We start from the raw sequence: 17,683 nt of genomic DNA, 5'->3' as shown, positions 1-17,683 counted from the left end.
AATGAAAATATATATGATGAAAATATAAAATTTCACTAAAAATTACAAAGATCATTCTCCATGTTAAAATTATATATAATCCCCCCAGATATGTTATAGAACTTGATCAACTAATTCTGAAACTCATATTGAACAATAAATACTAAAGAACTGAAGTGAGTTCTGAAAAGAATCAAAGGTATGGTAGGGCACAGGGGATGCATAATCCAAAGCTATAGTAATTGAACTCCTTATAGGATCCATACCAAAACTGAAGATTTATGCAAACCAATATAGTATATGATACTGTATCAAGAAATCTAGTCAGTAAAATGTTGACTCTCTGCAGACTGAAAAAAGTACATATTAAGCTAATACCTGCAGATAAATAAAGACTTTAAAAGCAAAAAAATGATGGGAGAAATTTAGAAGGGAATTATTTATAGATCTGAGTATATTTTAGAAGTGACAAATTCTGTATCACAATCAAAAGGCATAGGGTTGAATCATATGATCAATATTCTTTCATTATTGGAATCTTCAAAATCAATAGTTAAGAACATGACTATTAACCAGTTCTAAAACATCAAAAGATAGAAATTTCACCAGGAAATAACAATGAATATTCCCACTTCACCAACAGGTAAAATGTAGTAGCCAGATATAACTATTTTAAATGTTACTTTTACCTAACAACAGCCTCAAAATACATAAAACAAAAACTGTCAAACAATTCAACAATTAATAGTTAAAGATTTCGACTCTTCTCTTACAGTAGTTGATGCTAGTACAGACAGTCACTAAAGACACAGAAGACTTGAACAACACAGTCACTGTATTTGATCTAACCAGCATATATACTCTACAAAACAATAGCAAAATATACATTTTTCTCAAATGCACATGGAACTTCTTCAGGAAAGACCATATATTAGGTGAATAAAAAAGATTCAGTAAATTCAAATAAAGTATGGAGTCTGATCATAATAGGGTAAAATTACAGATTAATAACAGAAGGAAATCTAGGAACCCCAAAATATTTAGAGATTAAATAACACATTTCTAAAGACACATGGGTCAAAGGAGACACTGCAGGGAAATTTGATGTTGTCTTGAAACAAATGGAAACAAAAGATGATATGAAAATCCATGTGTGGGGTGCAATTAAAGCAGTGCTTAGAGGAATATTTATGACCCAGAAAGTTGTAACATCTGTAAGATAAGCTTCCATCTTAAGCTAGCAAGTAAGAACCAGTCAGACCCAATATAAGTAGGAAGAAGGATATAATAAAGATCAGAATAGAAATCCATGAAATAGAAAATAGGAAAATACTATGAAAGAATTCATGAAATCAAAAGTTGGTTCTTTGAAAATATTTTAAAATAGAAAGAAAACTTTAGAAAAAGAGAGAAAGGAATAAATTAAAGTCAGGATAAAGGAGGAAACATCACTATAGATACTATAGAACATACTCAGAAAGGAGTATTATGAACAGCTTTATCTCAGTAAGTTTCACATCTTAAATGACATGGGACAAAATCATTAAAAACTCAAATTACCAAAATCAACTCAAATTTAATTATATCTATTTAAAAAAAGAACACAGCTCAAGAAGAAATGGAAAATCAGGATAGGCCATATCAAGACACTAAATAAGTTATTAAGTTCTCCCCAAAAGAAAAGTCTAGGTCCAAATAGTTCCAGTGGCAATTTCTGTCATATATTTAAGGGAAAAAAATAATACCAATCTTTCATTAATATTTTCAGAAGATAATAGTAGGAAGGAACACTTCAAAACTAATTTTAGAAAGCTGGTATTACCCTGATACCACAGCCAGACAAAGATACCAATGCCCCTTATGAAATCAATATAAAACTTTTTACAAAATATTAAAAATATCAAATCCAGCAACATATAAAAAAGGTTATACACTATAAGTAGGTTTACCCCAGGAATGGAAGGCCATCTTAACATCTGAAAATCTACTAATATAATAAACCATATTAATACAACACAGGACAAAAAGCACATGATCATTCCCATAGACACAAAAAAGCCATTTGACAAAATCCAATAACCATTCAAAATCTCTCTTACCCAAGTAAGGATAGAAAGGAACTTTCTTAACCTGATAGAAAACATCTATAATTACATTATTTACATTATTCTTATGGTGAAAAACTGAATGCCTTCCCATTAAGACCCAGAGCAAGGCAAATACGCTTCTGTTCCTCCATTTCTAATAAACATTGTAAATAAACTGAGGGTCTTATCCTGTGCATTAAGACAAGGAAAAAAAATATTAAAAGTATTCAGACTGGAAAGAAAGAAGTAATCTATCCCTAGGTTATATATACTTTAAGTAGAAAATATAAAGAAATCTGCATAAAAGCTACCAGAACTAATTAATTCGTTAGCAAGGTCTCAGCTTCCCTGGTGGCTCAGATGGTAAAGAATTTGCCTGAAATGTGGGAGACATGGGTTCAATCCCTGGGTCAGGAAGATAACCTGAGAAGGGAATGGCAACCAATCCCAGTATTCTTGCCTGGAGAATTCCATGGACAGAGGAGCCTGGTGGGCTACAGTCCATGAGGTCGCAAAGAGTCGGACTCGACTGAGCAACTAACACTTTGATTTTTCTTCAGAATACAAAATCAGAATATAAAAGTCAGTTGTATTTCCATGTACTAGTAATGAACAATCAAATAGAGAAATTCAAATAAAAATAATTATTCATAACAGCATCAAAAAGAAAAATACTTAGGAATAAATATAACAAAAGAACACACTTTTATATATGTATAATAAATGTAACAAAAGAACACACAAATATAACAAAAGAACACACTTGCACACTGAAAACTGCAAAGTAGTGTTGAGAAAAATTAAGGAAGACCCAAATAATATTATAATAATAGAAAGCTCAGTATTTTTAAAATGTCAGTTCTCCCCAAATTGATCTAAAGATTTAACCCACTCCCTATCAAAATCCCTACAGGCTTTCGTTAAAACTGGCAAACTGATCCTAAAATTTATATGGAAATGCAAAATACCTAGAATAGCCAAACACTTTTTTAAAAGAACAAAGTTGAAGGACTTCGGCTACCTGATTTCAAAACTTATTAGAAAACAAACAACCATCAAAGCACTGTAGAATTGATAAGTATGTGTGTGTTAGTCACTCAGTCACGTTCAATTCTTTGTAACCTCCACGGACTGTAGCCCACCAGGCTCCTCTATGGAATTCTCCAGGCAAGAATACTGGAGTCTATAGCCATTCCCTTCTCCAGGGGATCTTCACAACCCAGGGATCAAACCTTGGTCTCCTGCATTGCAGGCAGTTTTTTTACCATCTAAGCCATGAGGGAAGTCCCAGAATTGTTAAGTATACACAACCAATGAAACACTCTAGAAATAGATGCTCATACATACAACCAATTAATTTTCAACCAGAGAAAGGGTAGTCTTTTCAGAAATGAACCTGAAACCCCTTCTGCAAAAAAAAAAAAGAAAAAGAAAACCTCATTCCTCATCTCACACCATATACAAAAATAAGTATCTCAAGTTCCCTGGCTGTCTGATGGTTAGGGTTTGATGCTTTCACTGCCATGGCCTAGGTTCAATCCTTGGTCAAAGTACTGAGATCCTTCGAGCTGCGTAGTGCAGCCAAAAGAATAATAATAATCTCAATAAATGGAAGAGTTGAAATCCTAAAGTTTTTAGAATAAAAGGAGAAAATCTTTGTGACCCTGAGTTATGCAAGAGCAATAAAATATTGATACATTGGACTTCTTTCAAAATTAAAAAGTATTACTCTTCAAAGACACCATTAAGAAAATGAAAAAGACACACTGGGGGGAAATATTTCCAAAACATCCTGTTAAGGACTCCATCAAGAATATATAAAGAACTTACAACTCACTAATAAAAAAGGCAACCTAATTTTTTAAATAGACAAAAATTTGGTTAAACAATAACTAAATTAGAGGTTCCAACAGCAAATAGATACATGAAAAGATGCTCTATATCACTAGTCATTAGGAAAATGTAAATTAAAACCACAATGAGATACATACACAGCCACTAGAACAACTGAAACCACCAGTTGGCAATGATGTGAAGCTGGAACCCTCATTTATTGGATTGATGTATAAGTAAAATTATGTAGCTTCTTTGGAAATGTTTGGCAATTTCTTAAAAAGTTAAACCAGCATTTGTCATATGAATCATCAATTCCGCTCCTAGGAATCTACCCAAGAAAAATGTTCACCCAAAGACTTTTACATGAATGTTTATAGCCGCACTATTCATAGTAGCCCCAAACTGAAAATAATCCAGATATCCACTAAACTGGTAAATTAATAAGCAAAATACAGTATATCCATATAATGGAATGCTCTTCAGCAATAGAAAGAATGAACTATTGACTAACACAACATGGATGAATTGCAAGTGAAGTGGAAAAAGCTAGACAATAATATATTCCAATCTTGTATGATTCCATTTATGGAAAATTCTAGAAAATGCATTCTAATCTGTAATGACAAATCAGTGGTTACCTTGGTAAGGCAAAAGTAATTATAAAGGGGCAGGAGGCAACTTTCATGGGAGAGATGGATATTTTCATGATCTCGATATGAGGTTTTATAGGTGTATATAAAAGTCAGAACTTATTAATCATACACTTTACATATAAGCAATTTATTCTGTCAGTTATATCTCAGTAAACAAAAGAACTATTAATACATGCAGCAACAGAGATGGATTCAAAAAAATACCATTTTACATGAAAGAAGCCAGACACCAAAGACTACATAATTCCATTATATGAAATTTCTAGAAAAGGTGAAATTATAGAGCCATGAAACAGATCAGTGGTTGCCTAGGTTCCAGGAAAAAGTAGAAAATGAACACAAACAAGCACAGGGAGAGGAGGGGCAGATGAAGAGATGAAAGTATTCTAAATTTAAATTGTGGTAATGATTGCACAATTGGAAAAATTTACTGCGTGTCCTCAGTCACTGTAGTCGTGTCCAGCTTTTTGCGACCCCATGGACTATAGCCTGCCAGGCTTCTCTGCCCATGGGATTCTCCAGGCAAGAATACTGCAGTGAGTTCCACTTAAGATTGAGTGAATTCTGTGATATGTAAATTAAACTGAAAATCTGTGTTAAAAAGCAAGCACCGAAAAAAGTTGAGATTAACAGGCAAGAATTTTCTAAAAGACAATATTAATTCAATAAATGTATGCATCCCTTCTATACACTAAGCATTATTGAATACTGATGAACGCAGGACCCCTGCCTTAGCAGGAGAAACAGGCAGATGCAATGAGAGTGTCGTTACTGCTCTCTCACAGAGGCAGCACACTGTAGTTAACAGATATTGCTGGTGGAAGCAAATTGGCCCAACCTCCCTGGAAATCAATCTGACAGTACGCTGCAAAAGTCTGAATTCATACCCTGTAACTCCCAATCCTGGGTATCTACTGTAAATAATCAGAAGTTTAGATAGAACTCTTCTAACTTGATTATAAAATTAAAAAATTCCAAACAACACAAATGTACAATAATAGTTAAATAAGTCATGGTATTAATATCTATGTCATATTACACAGACATTAAACTACATGTTGCACAAAAACCTAACATGGAGAAATCAAGTTTACAAAACTGTGATGTAATCCCAGTATTACAAATGTATATCTATATATACATGAGCTAAATGGTAAGACTCCAAAATATTAACAGTGATTAACTCTGAGCTGTAGAATTGCAAGTAATTTGGCTTTTTATTGTTTTATAATTTATAATGTTTATATAATGAACATGTACTATTTTAATAAATAGGAAAAGTATTTTTCTCCTTTATCTGCTTATGTAGGTAATATGTATTGACTACAGAAGAGTAGAAATAAAGATAAAAATCTTCACCTAAAATTGACCACCCAGAGATAGCCTGACATCATTTAGGAGTATGCTTCTAGATACTTCTTTGCAAATATTAATAGATAAGTAATTTTACAAAAATGGAATTTGATATAACGTACTGTTTTTTAACCTGCTTTAGAGGAAGAAGAGAGATAGCAGATCTAAACACTTAGAAGTTTATTAGTCTAAAGAGACAAGAAAATGATGGCAGCTCAAGAGAATTATTATGTGTCAAGTAAAAAATTTTTTGAGCTGTGGAGTGCTCAAAGAAGGTCCCAATGTATGCGTGGAGGGGAGACAGAGGAGAAAAAGGGATGCAGACAGAAACACAGGTGAGGAGGGGTCACGAGAGGAGATGCAGAGACCAGCTGTAGTGAAATTCGACCGGTGCATGTGAGAGGCTTCTGCTAGACACCCCCCTTCTCATGTTATGGGAGATAAGATAAGGCCTGCACAGAGCCCATGTGGGTGATGAGGTCTCAGGGGGAGAGAAGCCTTAATAGCTGCAGCCTGTAGAGTGAGCACTGGAATGGCACCACAAGGCCTGTTTACAGTTGTTAATAACTGACTGACAGTTCAAAAGCAAGGCCAGATCCAGAATTCCAAGGGTATGCTGGGCTTCATCTCAAAAGGAATTACAAGTAAGTCAGGGTGAGTTCGTCAAACAGAAATTACCAGAATCAACTATTAGAAAGGGAGGAAGAATGGTAGTACCGTGGAGAGAGCCAGACAGATCTGATTCTGCCTTCTTACTCACCAGCTGGGCAGGTTATCTGACTCCCTGCGGCTCAGTTTCAACTACCTTCCAAGGTGATTGTGAGAATCAAAGATAATTTATTTCTATAAACACCTGCCACATAGTATTGATATAAATACCTGACACAGAGTAGCTATTACTACTACTCTCTGAAGAGGAAGAGATATTATACAATATAACATCATGCTTAAAACCACAGAATTTGGAGTTAGACAAATTTAGTTAAGTTCAAATCCTTGCTGTCACTTTACTAGTCATCTAAGCCTCAGCATTCCCTATACAATGAGGATACCACCTGCCACACCAGACTGTTTTAAGACAACATACATAATATATTATGTTCTTAGGCACAGTGCCTATGTAATCAATTTTGTTGTTGTTGTTATTTAGTCTCTCAGTTATGTCCCTCTTGTTTGCGACCCCATGGACAGTAGCTCACCAGGCTCCTCTGTCTATTGGATTTCTCAGGGTATCTTCTACTCCCAGGGATCAAATCAACATCTCCTGCAAGTCTCCAGCATTGCAGGCAGATTCTTAACCACTGGGGAAACGTGTAATCAATAAACAATGGCTATTATTAGTACCATGATTTCACCAGTGGTTCCACAGTAAAGAATGTCTGCAGTGCAGGAGACACGGGTTCCATCCCTGGGTGGGGAAGATCCCCTGGAGAAGGAAATGGCAATCACTCCAGTATTTTTGCCTGGAAAACCCCATGGACATAGGAGCCTGGCAGGCTACAGTCCATGGGGTCTTAAAAGAGTCCAACACGACTGAGCGACTAAACAATAATTATTATTACCACTTCTGTGATTGTGGCCACATTACATAACCTCTCTGAACTAGAATTTAGTCAGGTAGTACATTAGCATGGAGAAGGAAGTGGCAACCCACTCCAGTGTTCTTGCCTGGAGAATCCCAGGGACGGGGGAGCCTGGTGGGCCCCCGTCTGTGGGGTCACACTGAGTCGGACACGACTGAAGCAGCTTGGCAGCAGCAGTACACTAGCATTCCACTGTCTGCCTCTTTCCCCTTCATTCCCAGAACATGGCACACAGCTGACACACAGTAAACATCTGTTGCATGAGAATTAGAGATTTCTAACAGTATCTGGCATATGAATGCTGGGGGAAATGGACCTGTTTGTGTTTCCACTGGAAGACAGGCTCCTTTAAGGCAGAGCACCTGTTTCATTCATCCTGTAGCCCCAGCACTGGGCAAACTCTTTGGGAAGTAGGCGAGCCTCAGCAAATGTTTACTGAGTGGCACAGAAGGTAGCACTAATCTGGCAGCCACCTTCACTACGAGGTAACTGCAGAAGCCTAGACAACTTGACCTTCCAGGAACAACTTGAAATTCTCTATCTGCTTTACCATTTCACATCACAGGCCACCTCTGGGCCAAGTGCCTGTACCCCCTGACTCAAGGCTGTTGCTTGGGTAATACCTTCAGTAAGCAACCTAGTAATGAAAAAAATGAGAAATGCAGTATGACCCCATATTTTAGTGAGGTGAAGGAGGGCCAAGGGTCTCCTTAGGTATGAATTTGCAAACACTGTGAATTACCCCATCTAGCACACAGCATAACAGCATACAGCAGCATTTGTATAAATTCAGCCAAGGCCATAGGGGAAGCCAGAAACAGGGTAACAGTTACATACCTCTGGTCAACTAAACATGTCACATACATGAAGATAACAAGTTATGACACTGAATTAATTTATAATTAACTTTCTTACGGTTTTTGCAATAAAGTTTAAAATGCCACCAGAATTGTGAAAAGTAGGCTAAAGGGTCCTCCATGTTGCTATCTTGAGAAACTGGGGCCTGTAATAATTAGCAACAAACTTCTCTACCAATCTGACAAAAACTTGATTACTTCAGATTTTTAGTTGAGTCTTTTACATTATCTTAAAAATACATTCTTACAGGATATTCTGGTATTTCACTAACAGCTTTACATTTGATTAACCTAGATTAAACACAATTTTCTGAGTCTTTATCTGATTAGTAGAGAAAGACAGGCTTTGCTGAAGAAAAACTGGAAAATATAAAAAGATTAAAATCATCCTCAGTTCAGTCATCCAGAGATAACCATTATGTATACTTTGGTGTACTTCTTTTTGATGCTTAATGTTACCAGTGTGTTCAAAAACATGACTTTTAATGCTTCAGAATATTCTCTCAAGCAAGAACACATCCATATTGCCTACCTTCAGACATTTAGATAATTTAGAATTATTTTCCACTGGATATTTCTAAAGGTAAATTTCTCCTTTATGTTAAATATAAACATATATTGAATTACTATTTATATGAGATGTACATTTAGTTCAATTAGCACTGGAAAATAACACTGTAGAAGGTTAGTCAGAAGACCAGAGAATTTTTAAATAAATTTTAATTTATTTCAGTAGATATGCACTGGTATATAATTTATGCCAGGCACTGTGGCTGGTAATAAAAATGAATTGAACTCTGTCCCTTCCTTTGTTCAAAATTAGAATATATTTAATCCAAAATTTTTATAATATCTACAGCCAAAATAAGAATTGGCTCATGACCTGGAACTGCAAGAGATCCTCAGCCATCAAAAAATTAATAGGATCAACTTTCTAAGGTAGAAAAGTAAATGGTACGTATTAGGAAATTTTAACAAATTTGAAGCAAAAGATTTTCTAGTGATTGAATGGGTCAATAAGGTAATTCTTTGAACCAAATATCCAACTTCTAAAGTATTTCCAGTAATTCATTTTATGTAAATGGCTTAGGATGAGTGAGTGAAGTCGCTCAGTCGTGTCCGACTCTTTGCGACCCCATGGACTATAGCCTATCAAGCTCCTCTGTCCATGGGATTCTCCAGGCAAGAATACTGGAGTGGGTAGCCGTTCCCTTCTCCAGGGGATCTTCCCAACCCAGGTATCAAACCCAGGTCTCCCGCACTGCAGGCAGATGCTATACCGTCTGAGCCACCAGGGATATCTTAGGATATCTGTTCTTAAAAGTATAAGGGTAAAATTCATCTACTCCTATTTCTACAGCAATATAGACTTCAAATTAAGAGGACTATAAACACCTGCCACATAGTATTGATATAAATACCTGACAAAGAGTTAACATTTTATTCTATGCTTATAGCTACCATGTATCTTAGATTTCCTCAGACAAGCCCTGAATTGAATATTCTATCCCTTTGCCCCTATAAAGTCAGAATCCCCAAACTGGAATCAAACTGTAACTCCCAGACAACATCCTAAAATTGCATACAAATCCTTTGTCAGACCACATATGTGCCAGTCATTATTTCTGTTCATTCCAGCTTATTATACTTCCGTCCCAGGAATCTGCAGAACTAGCCTTAATACATTTGCCCAGAAATTGCTCATCTGAAATGGGAAACTTACTTAGGGACACAAGTTTCTAAACGGGGAAATGTAAGGACACGGGTTTCTAAAGGCTACCATACTGCTAGCAAAAATACATGAACCTGTAAACACAATGTTTAAAATGTATAACCAAAAAGGGCCTGTTGTACACAGATGTCTGCTCAGTGTTATGTGGCACCATGGATGAGGGGGTTTGGGGGTAGAATAGATACACACATATGTATAGCTGAGTTCCTCCTGTGGTTTACCTGAAACTGTCACAACATTGTTAATCAGCTATCAGTTCAGTTTCTCTGTCATGTGTGACTCTTTGAGACCCCATGGACTGCAGCACACCAGGCTTCCCTATCCATCACCAATTCCTGGAGCTTACTCAAACTCATGTCCATCGAGTCAGTGATGCCATCCAACCATCTCATCCTCTGTCATCCCCTTCTCCTCCCGCCTTCAATCTTTCCCAGCGTCAGGGTCTTTTCAAATGAGTCAGTTCTTCACATCAGGTGGCCAAAGTATTGGAGTTTCAGTTTCAGCATCAGTTCTTCCAGGGGATATTCAGGACTGATTTCCTTTAGGATTGACTGGTTTGATCTCCTTGCAGTCCAAGGGACTCAAAAGTCTTCTCCAACACAATTCAAAAGCATCAATAATCGGCTACACCCCAATACAAAATAAAGTTAAAAAAAATACATGAACCATTATTTTCCCTTATGCTAATACTGTTACTACTCAATTAAAGAATCTGTGCTCAATTTGATACCTAGGGTTTCTTTGTGAACTGTTTGTGAACCCTATGAGTTCTTTAATCCTCGGACCCCTCTACTCAATTTAAAAGGGCCAATTAAATGAACAGGGAATACATCATAAAATAATTTCATTTGAGCCCAGAGGAATTCCAGTGACCTGCAAGTAAGCCTGGAAGTGGTCATTTAGAAGACAATCAGTAAACATTCTTTCTCCCTCAGAATTCCTGGAGAGCAAGATAAAGACTTTGGTGACTTCAAGATGACTTCTGAACCCTCACCATTTTACTAACTCCAGCCTTCCTCAACAACGCAACACATTATTTTAAAGGGCACTAAGACATTTTTCATTCAACAGCACATTTTAAGCAGCTAGTGTCAGTCACTATACTATAACCCAAGGAAATTAGTGTGTTACTAAATGGACATTTCACATTTGAGTGGGCATGACACATTTAATTATATAATTATGAAAAATAAATAGGGTAGACCAGTAATAGAGAGAGGCTTGCAACTTAGGGAGCTGAGGGAAGAATTTTCTAAGGTGATGAGAACCTAAAAATTGAGAAGCAAAGTTATGCAAAAAGCAGGGAGGAGAAATATTCTAGGCAGAGGGGTAAATGTGTGCAATGGCTCTGAGGCAGGAAATGGTGCTGAGGACATTTTAAAAAGCCACTATAGCTGGACTATAGTAAGAAACAGAGGGAATCATAGCTGGAAAGATTAGCAAAGGTCAGATCATGCAGGGCCTGGGGGAGCTATTGAAAAAAAGTTAAGCAAGGTACTCTTCTAGGTTGGGGAGGTGCAAGAACAGAGGCAAGGAGACAAATAAGAAAGCCATTACAGACATCTAAGAGATGGTGGAAGCTCAGGCACTGGAAATCAAGAACCTTTTAAATGATATCTGATTAAAATATGAGCACAAGTTAACCAAGGAGGAAGAGCACTGCAGGCCCCTGAAAAACATCTATTGTGGCATTAGGTCCCAAGACCTATTCTGACACTGTAAACAGTCTGGTATGGCAAGAGCAAAGGGTATGTGATAGGAGCAAAAACAGGAAGACCAATTGTTAGAAAACTATTGCAGTAATCCAAGCAAGAAAGTGTAACATCCTTTACTCAATCAGTGGCAATGCAGAGGACAAACCAAGACTGTATCCATGTGGTATTATTGGAAGTCATAGGAGTCTCGCTGGATTTGAAGAGGGGAGGGAAGAGGAGCTTGAAGTAATGAGATTTATGGCTTTGAGTAGGTAGATCATGGTACTGTTTGCTACAATAGGGAGAACCAGGGTTGTAGATAGGATGAGTCCCGGTTTGTATACACTACCACATGGGAAGAGCCACATACTAGACAGGAGGATACATGGCAGTCTTCGGCTTAGAAAGAGGCTGAGGCTGGACGTGTACATTTAGAAACCACAAGTGTAGATAAAGCCATAAGACAGACTGATTGCTCAGGGAAATACAAAGTGAGAAGAGCTCAGTCCAGAACCCTGGGATGCACTGACACTACAAGGGCAAGTTAGAGCAGGATTTCTCAACAGCACTGATATTTTAAGCTGGGTGATTCTGTTGTAGGATGTTTACCAACATCCCTGGTCTCTATCCACTAGATGCCAATGGGACCTGCCCAGTTAATACTGTTCTTGGTGCCTTGAAAGTACAAAAGAAATGCAGGTGACATTCCACTACATCCAACCCACAACACATTGGAATACATTTAGCTACTAGCTTGAATCAAATCCAGTTAAAAATTCCATTTCTACATGAGGCTACAATGGGAAAACACACATAACTCTTTTGTTAAAAAAAAAAAAAAATTACACAAAACCCTGTCCCCTAGTATAGGATTAGGTATCACCATTCTGCTTCAGTAAGCCCCAGTACTTCTCCACCATTAGAATGTGGTATTTTCTCTCTCACCTGATCTCTATTCAACCCTTATAATGGGGTGAAGTGAAGTCACTCAGCCATGTCTGACTCCTTGCGACCCCATGACTATTCAGTCCATGAAATTCTCCAGGCCAGAATACTGGAGTGGCTTGCCATGCCTTTCTCCAGGGGATGTTCCCAATCCAGGGATCAAACCCAGGTCTCCCACATTGCAGGCTGATTCTTTACCAGCTAAGCCACAAGGGAAGCCCAAGAATACTGCAGTGGGCAGTCTATCCTTTCTCCAGCAGATCTCCCCAACACAGGAATCGAACCGGGGTCTCCTGCATTGCAGGCAGATTCTTTACAAACTGAGCTTGAGGAAGGCCCATGTATAATGGGATAGGAACTATTAGTTGAGGAAGCTGATAGCAGAGGGGTTAAGTTACATGGCCAAAGTAGCATTAAGTGACCAAACTAAGATTAGAACTCAACTTTGGAGTCTGACTCCAAAGTCCATGCTCTAAAGCTAAACCACTTAACCACTATTCCAGATGGTCTCCATTAGGCTGTAAGCTCTATGAGGAAGGGGCTGGTCAGTCTCTTTCACCATTGTATACCTAGCATTTGGCTCATGCTTAGCAACAGAAGCTCAAATATTTATTGACTATTGAATAGTCTCAGCTCAGACTTAACTCTAATTCATTCACAGATCTGCATTGAGAGAGCACTCACAAACAGCAAATTAGATCACAAAGAGGAAGAAAATGTCTTTCAGTCTGATGGGAAATAAGTAGATGCATGTGTAGAAGTAACTCTTGAGTGTTTCCCCCCAGAAATGAAGGATCTTCCATCAACCCTGCTTCAATTCCATTAAAGCAAAATTACTCTTATTGCCTCCTTATTCATCATATAATGCAGCCTCTAGGAGATGGCTGAGTGAAAACAGAAGTTAAGTATGGACAGTTTTTGCAAAATGACAGTTGTAAATGATTTCTGACAGGATCACCAACGGGTACTCAGAGCAAAGTTTTCCAAACATCAGATATGCTTTTAACAAAAATGTAACCTTCTCTACCCTCAATGACTAAGTGCCACCTACTGGGTAGTCCTAACCTAGTTTTTTTTTTTTTTTGGTCATAAGCTAGTATTGGTACCTTTTTGACAAAACAATTATATATCCAGAAATTTCTGCACAGGTGAAGCACCCATCATTCCCAGGAGATAAAATATTTTGTCATCCATGCCTGGAGTAGCCAGGATGGTTAGTCTGGAGGATACAGAACTCTAAAGAGCAGTGAACAGAGGGAAAATGCTGTGGAATTCTGCAAAAGAATGAAACGAAATCCAGGAGTAAGCTTTAATCAGCTCTATGTACACAGATTTCTTAGAAGCCATGGAAGCTATAAAGCAATTAGAGTTGAGAAAGTTCCCCACTCTGCATCAAAGCCATTTCAGTGAAAGCATTCATGTAAAAGCTCATACTTTCCAGACCTCATACCCTCAATCCATAATGCTTTCATTCCCATCAAAGCCTCTAGGGAAAGCTTGATTCAGCACATTTCAACATATTCTAACATAAACTTGAGCTTGAAGGAACAGGGACACAGTTTCTTCCAGGGTGTTTCAGTTTATAGCTGCCATTTAGCAACTCCAGGTACTTTTGCTAGCTGATCTTCAGTGTAGTTTGCTATACTGACTTCTACCCAAACATTAAAACTTTTAAAAAATCAGTAACTCATTTTTGTTCTTTCAGCTCCTTTGAAGATTATGAAACAGAAGAGCCTCCCTCTCCCTCTGAAATTGTAAACAAAGGCAATAAAATAGTGACCTCAAGCCTTTCAGAGAAATGTGGAAAGCTTCAGTCAGTGGATGAAGAATAGTTGCCAGTGTCTACATGAAAGGGAGATGTTTTTCAAAAAAAATTTTTTTTGTGAAGAGATGCTCTAGTTTGCATATTGCATTTTAAAAGCTTTGATTTCTGCAAGTGTGTATCTGCACTAGGAACTTTTTAACGTTTTTGAGCAATAGCTCTGGATACACATACCGAATTTGGGAGACTCCTCCAGTTTGCCTCAAACCTCCTACAGAGCTTTTCCTCAGAAGCAAATGATATATACATCACCTTCCAACATCTGTAAATCAGCACTCTTCACCCTGAATGTACCAAGGATCTCTTGGGGACAGTGCCAAGCACGGCTCTCTGCACAAAAGCAGAAGTTGCCTCTGTTGTCCAGTATCCCTGAGGCCCATCAGGGCTCCTATGGAGCCCAGAAGAAACCTTCACTTGCAGAAAACTTGAGTCAAGAAATTCTGGAACTTGAAAAAGCAGTCAGGGCCTCCAGAACTGAATTAGCCCTGGTAATAAAAGCACTGCCAAAACATCTCAGAGACTTCTTTTAATTGTGTGTACTGGAGTTCAAAGATCTTGAACTTAATGTAATTTCACAATGACCTGCCAAACTGCTAGTCACTTTACATCCTCAGGTATTGTAACCACTGGGCCTTCCAACCTTGCTAGCAAGCTCTAAACCCTTCCCCCATCCTGACTGTGGACCTTATATAAAACCTGAAGAAAAACTTAACTGAGGACAAGTACAGAATATGACTCCTAATTGGGAGGAAAAAGTTTCCTTTTAACTCATCTAACATTTGTAGCAAATTATTAAGTGATTTATTAATCTAAAAATTAGTGTCCCATCTGTACTTCATATCAGAAAGCCTACTTGAAGGCTTAAATAATTATATATGAAAATTCTTACTAGACATATTCATCACTGAATATTAGACTAGGCTAACAGTAAAGGCCTCAATCTCAACATTAGTCCTTCATGTTGAAAAATAACTTATTCAAAATACTGCATCCACTTCAGTATTTATCACAAAAATGGGAGAAAACAGAGATGCTACCCATAAAAGAAAGCAACTTCATGTTTACTATAGACATGGTTATTACAGAATACTGTACTTTTCAGCAAACCACAAGGCAGTCAAATCTCACAATATTGTTGAAGACAAATTGAAAATAAACTATTAAAAAGATGGAAATATCTGCTAGTATAAAAGAAACCTCCCAGAAACTTTTTAATATCCACCTCTGTATAAAGTCATTAAAGTTTTTCCCTGGATTTTTTAACCACAAGTCCTAAATATCAGAATAGCTCCCTTTCCACCCCACATTGGTTCCCTTGCTGGTATGAAGGCCAAACTTTTGAAATAATCAAACATTGGCAAAAAGTGGAGAAAAGGAGAATCTAGGAAATGCACCATCAACTAGTAGAGTTATTAATAGATTTAGCAATCCTTTTGTCAGTATCCTCCCAGTTTCCTGTTATTTTACCTTCATGATCAGAACTGAAGTTCAATTTAACTATTATAGAAAAAACTTAGTTTCTAATAGCTCACAAAGAAATAAAACCTTAAAAGTGACTAAATGTTTAGGAAATACTACATGCAATAATCTAAACACATTGGAAACTAGGATTAAAGTATTTTTGTAGTACATAAAATTTACCATCTACCCCATCCAGCCTTTACAAGGAAACAAGTTTTTTTCAGATAAAAATACTCAAATGGTAAATGTTTTTAGAAGTCAGATATGGTTTATAGGTTTTATTAGCCATAATGATCTAAACTATTTCTAAGGCTCAGCAAAAATTCAGTTTTTCAACACACATTTGATTGTTTTGTTTTGTTAACTACATGGCTGTACTTTACCTTGTTTCTCCTTACTGAAGTCATCTTGCTTTCATTTTGGTCAATATTTGGTTTCAAAAGCCTGTAATTATTATAAAAGTATAGCTACCAGTATCATTCCACTTAAGCGCTTTTAATTTAGGTCATCCAAAGTAACACATTTTCAGAAACAAGAATGTGTTTCACTGTAATCCCCTTAGTATTGAATATAAGAAATGTGAATTCTGAGGAACTAAAATAGAATATATTTTACTTTCTGGTAAAGATCATGCAGAATATAATCATTATTGCCCAACTGGAAATTTCAAGTTGTTACAATATCCAAGATTCCTTGATAAAAGTTAAATTGAAGGTATGACCTTAAAGCTAGTCAATGAGATATGTGTTTCAGAGCTTAACATTAACTGCCACGGTAATCAAACTAATGAAATTATGTGTATTTTCCCTGCATCTTATCTATGTCATTGTGTACTGTTCAAAGTGTTTCTAAAACTTTAGACTGATCAAATGAGAGAAGTCATTTGCTCAACTTTGGAAATGTTATGGTGTGTTTGGGTGGAGAAGCCTGCATGATTTAAAGTTTTTCCCTTTTTGCAAAACTAAATAAAGTTGTCAAATACACACTTTTGGTTTTAATGACACTTGCAACTCATTTTTATGTTTGAAAAGAGCAGCATTATAAACAAGCTTGAGTTTCAAAGAAAGTAACTCTTTGAACCTCTGGGAAAACTTTATAAAGAAAGATACGGAAAGATAACACCTCATACTAAGAAGTCATTTCCTCTGGGGATGGGAATTTGGGTTTGGGAATGAGAAGTTCACAAGATCAAAGGAGAACTTAGCCTTATATATTGTTTAAAGAATGAGTAATTGTTATTTGGATACCTGAATTTTTTTTAACAAAGAGGGAGAAAAAAAATACCATCCACACTTTAGATTCCAATTCTAAACTGTGAACTTAGTATTTTCTAAAACATTTTATATTTTTTGCCTATAATACAGGGAAAATTTTATTTTTCATGTTATGAAACTTTTACTTTGCTTTAGTCACCATCAAATTGTTTTGAGAAAACTAAGAACACAGTGAAGAAATTCTGTATCCTAAAACTGTACTGCATCTCTGTTTAAAGGTGTAGACCTATGGAAACTAATCAAAAAGATTAGTTCTGTAACTGTCAGCTGTAAAACTTCTGCTGCCTAAGGGTGAAAGATTATTGGATCACTTATGGTAATTACAAGGAAATCAAAAAAAAAAATGAAAATGAGTCATATTAAATGCTGTTACTGTTTTGATGGTTTTAAATCCTATTGAAGTAAAT

At 36.7% G+C, this 17,683-nt stretch overlaps 1 protein-coding gene across 5 annotated transcripts in view; it reads left to right on the top strand.

Annotated features, from left to right (window-relative positions):
* PPP2R3A (protein phosphatase 2 regulatory subunit B''alpha) overlaps window positions 1-16,985 on the top strand; it is a 239,025-nt gene extending 222,040 nt beyond the window's left edge. For all 5 annotated transcript variants that reach the window (XM_042236740.1, XM_060395536.1, XM_015092650.3 and 2 more), the window contains one exon: window positions 14,425-16,985. In XM_042236740.1, coding sequence (XP_042092674.1) covers window positions 14,425-14,551 — 127 coding nt within the window. In that variant the 3' untranslated portion in view covers window positions 14,552-16,985. The remainder of the gene's footprint in view (window positions 1-14,424) is intronic.
* The last annotated feature ends 698 nt before the right edge of the window (window positions 16,986-17,683 follow it).

The sequence above is a fragment of the Ovis aries genome, chromosome 1, assembly GCF_016772045.2.
Source record: "Ovis aries strain OAR_USU_Benz2616 breed Rambouillet chromosome 1, ARS-UI_Ramb_v3.0, whole genome shotgun sequence".
In the NCBI taxonomy this organism is placed as follows: domain Eukaryota; kingdom Metazoa; phylum Chordata; class Mammalia; order Artiodactyla; family Bovidae; genus Ovis; species Ovis aries.
This window is presented reverse-complemented; position numbering and strand designations above follow the sequence as displayed.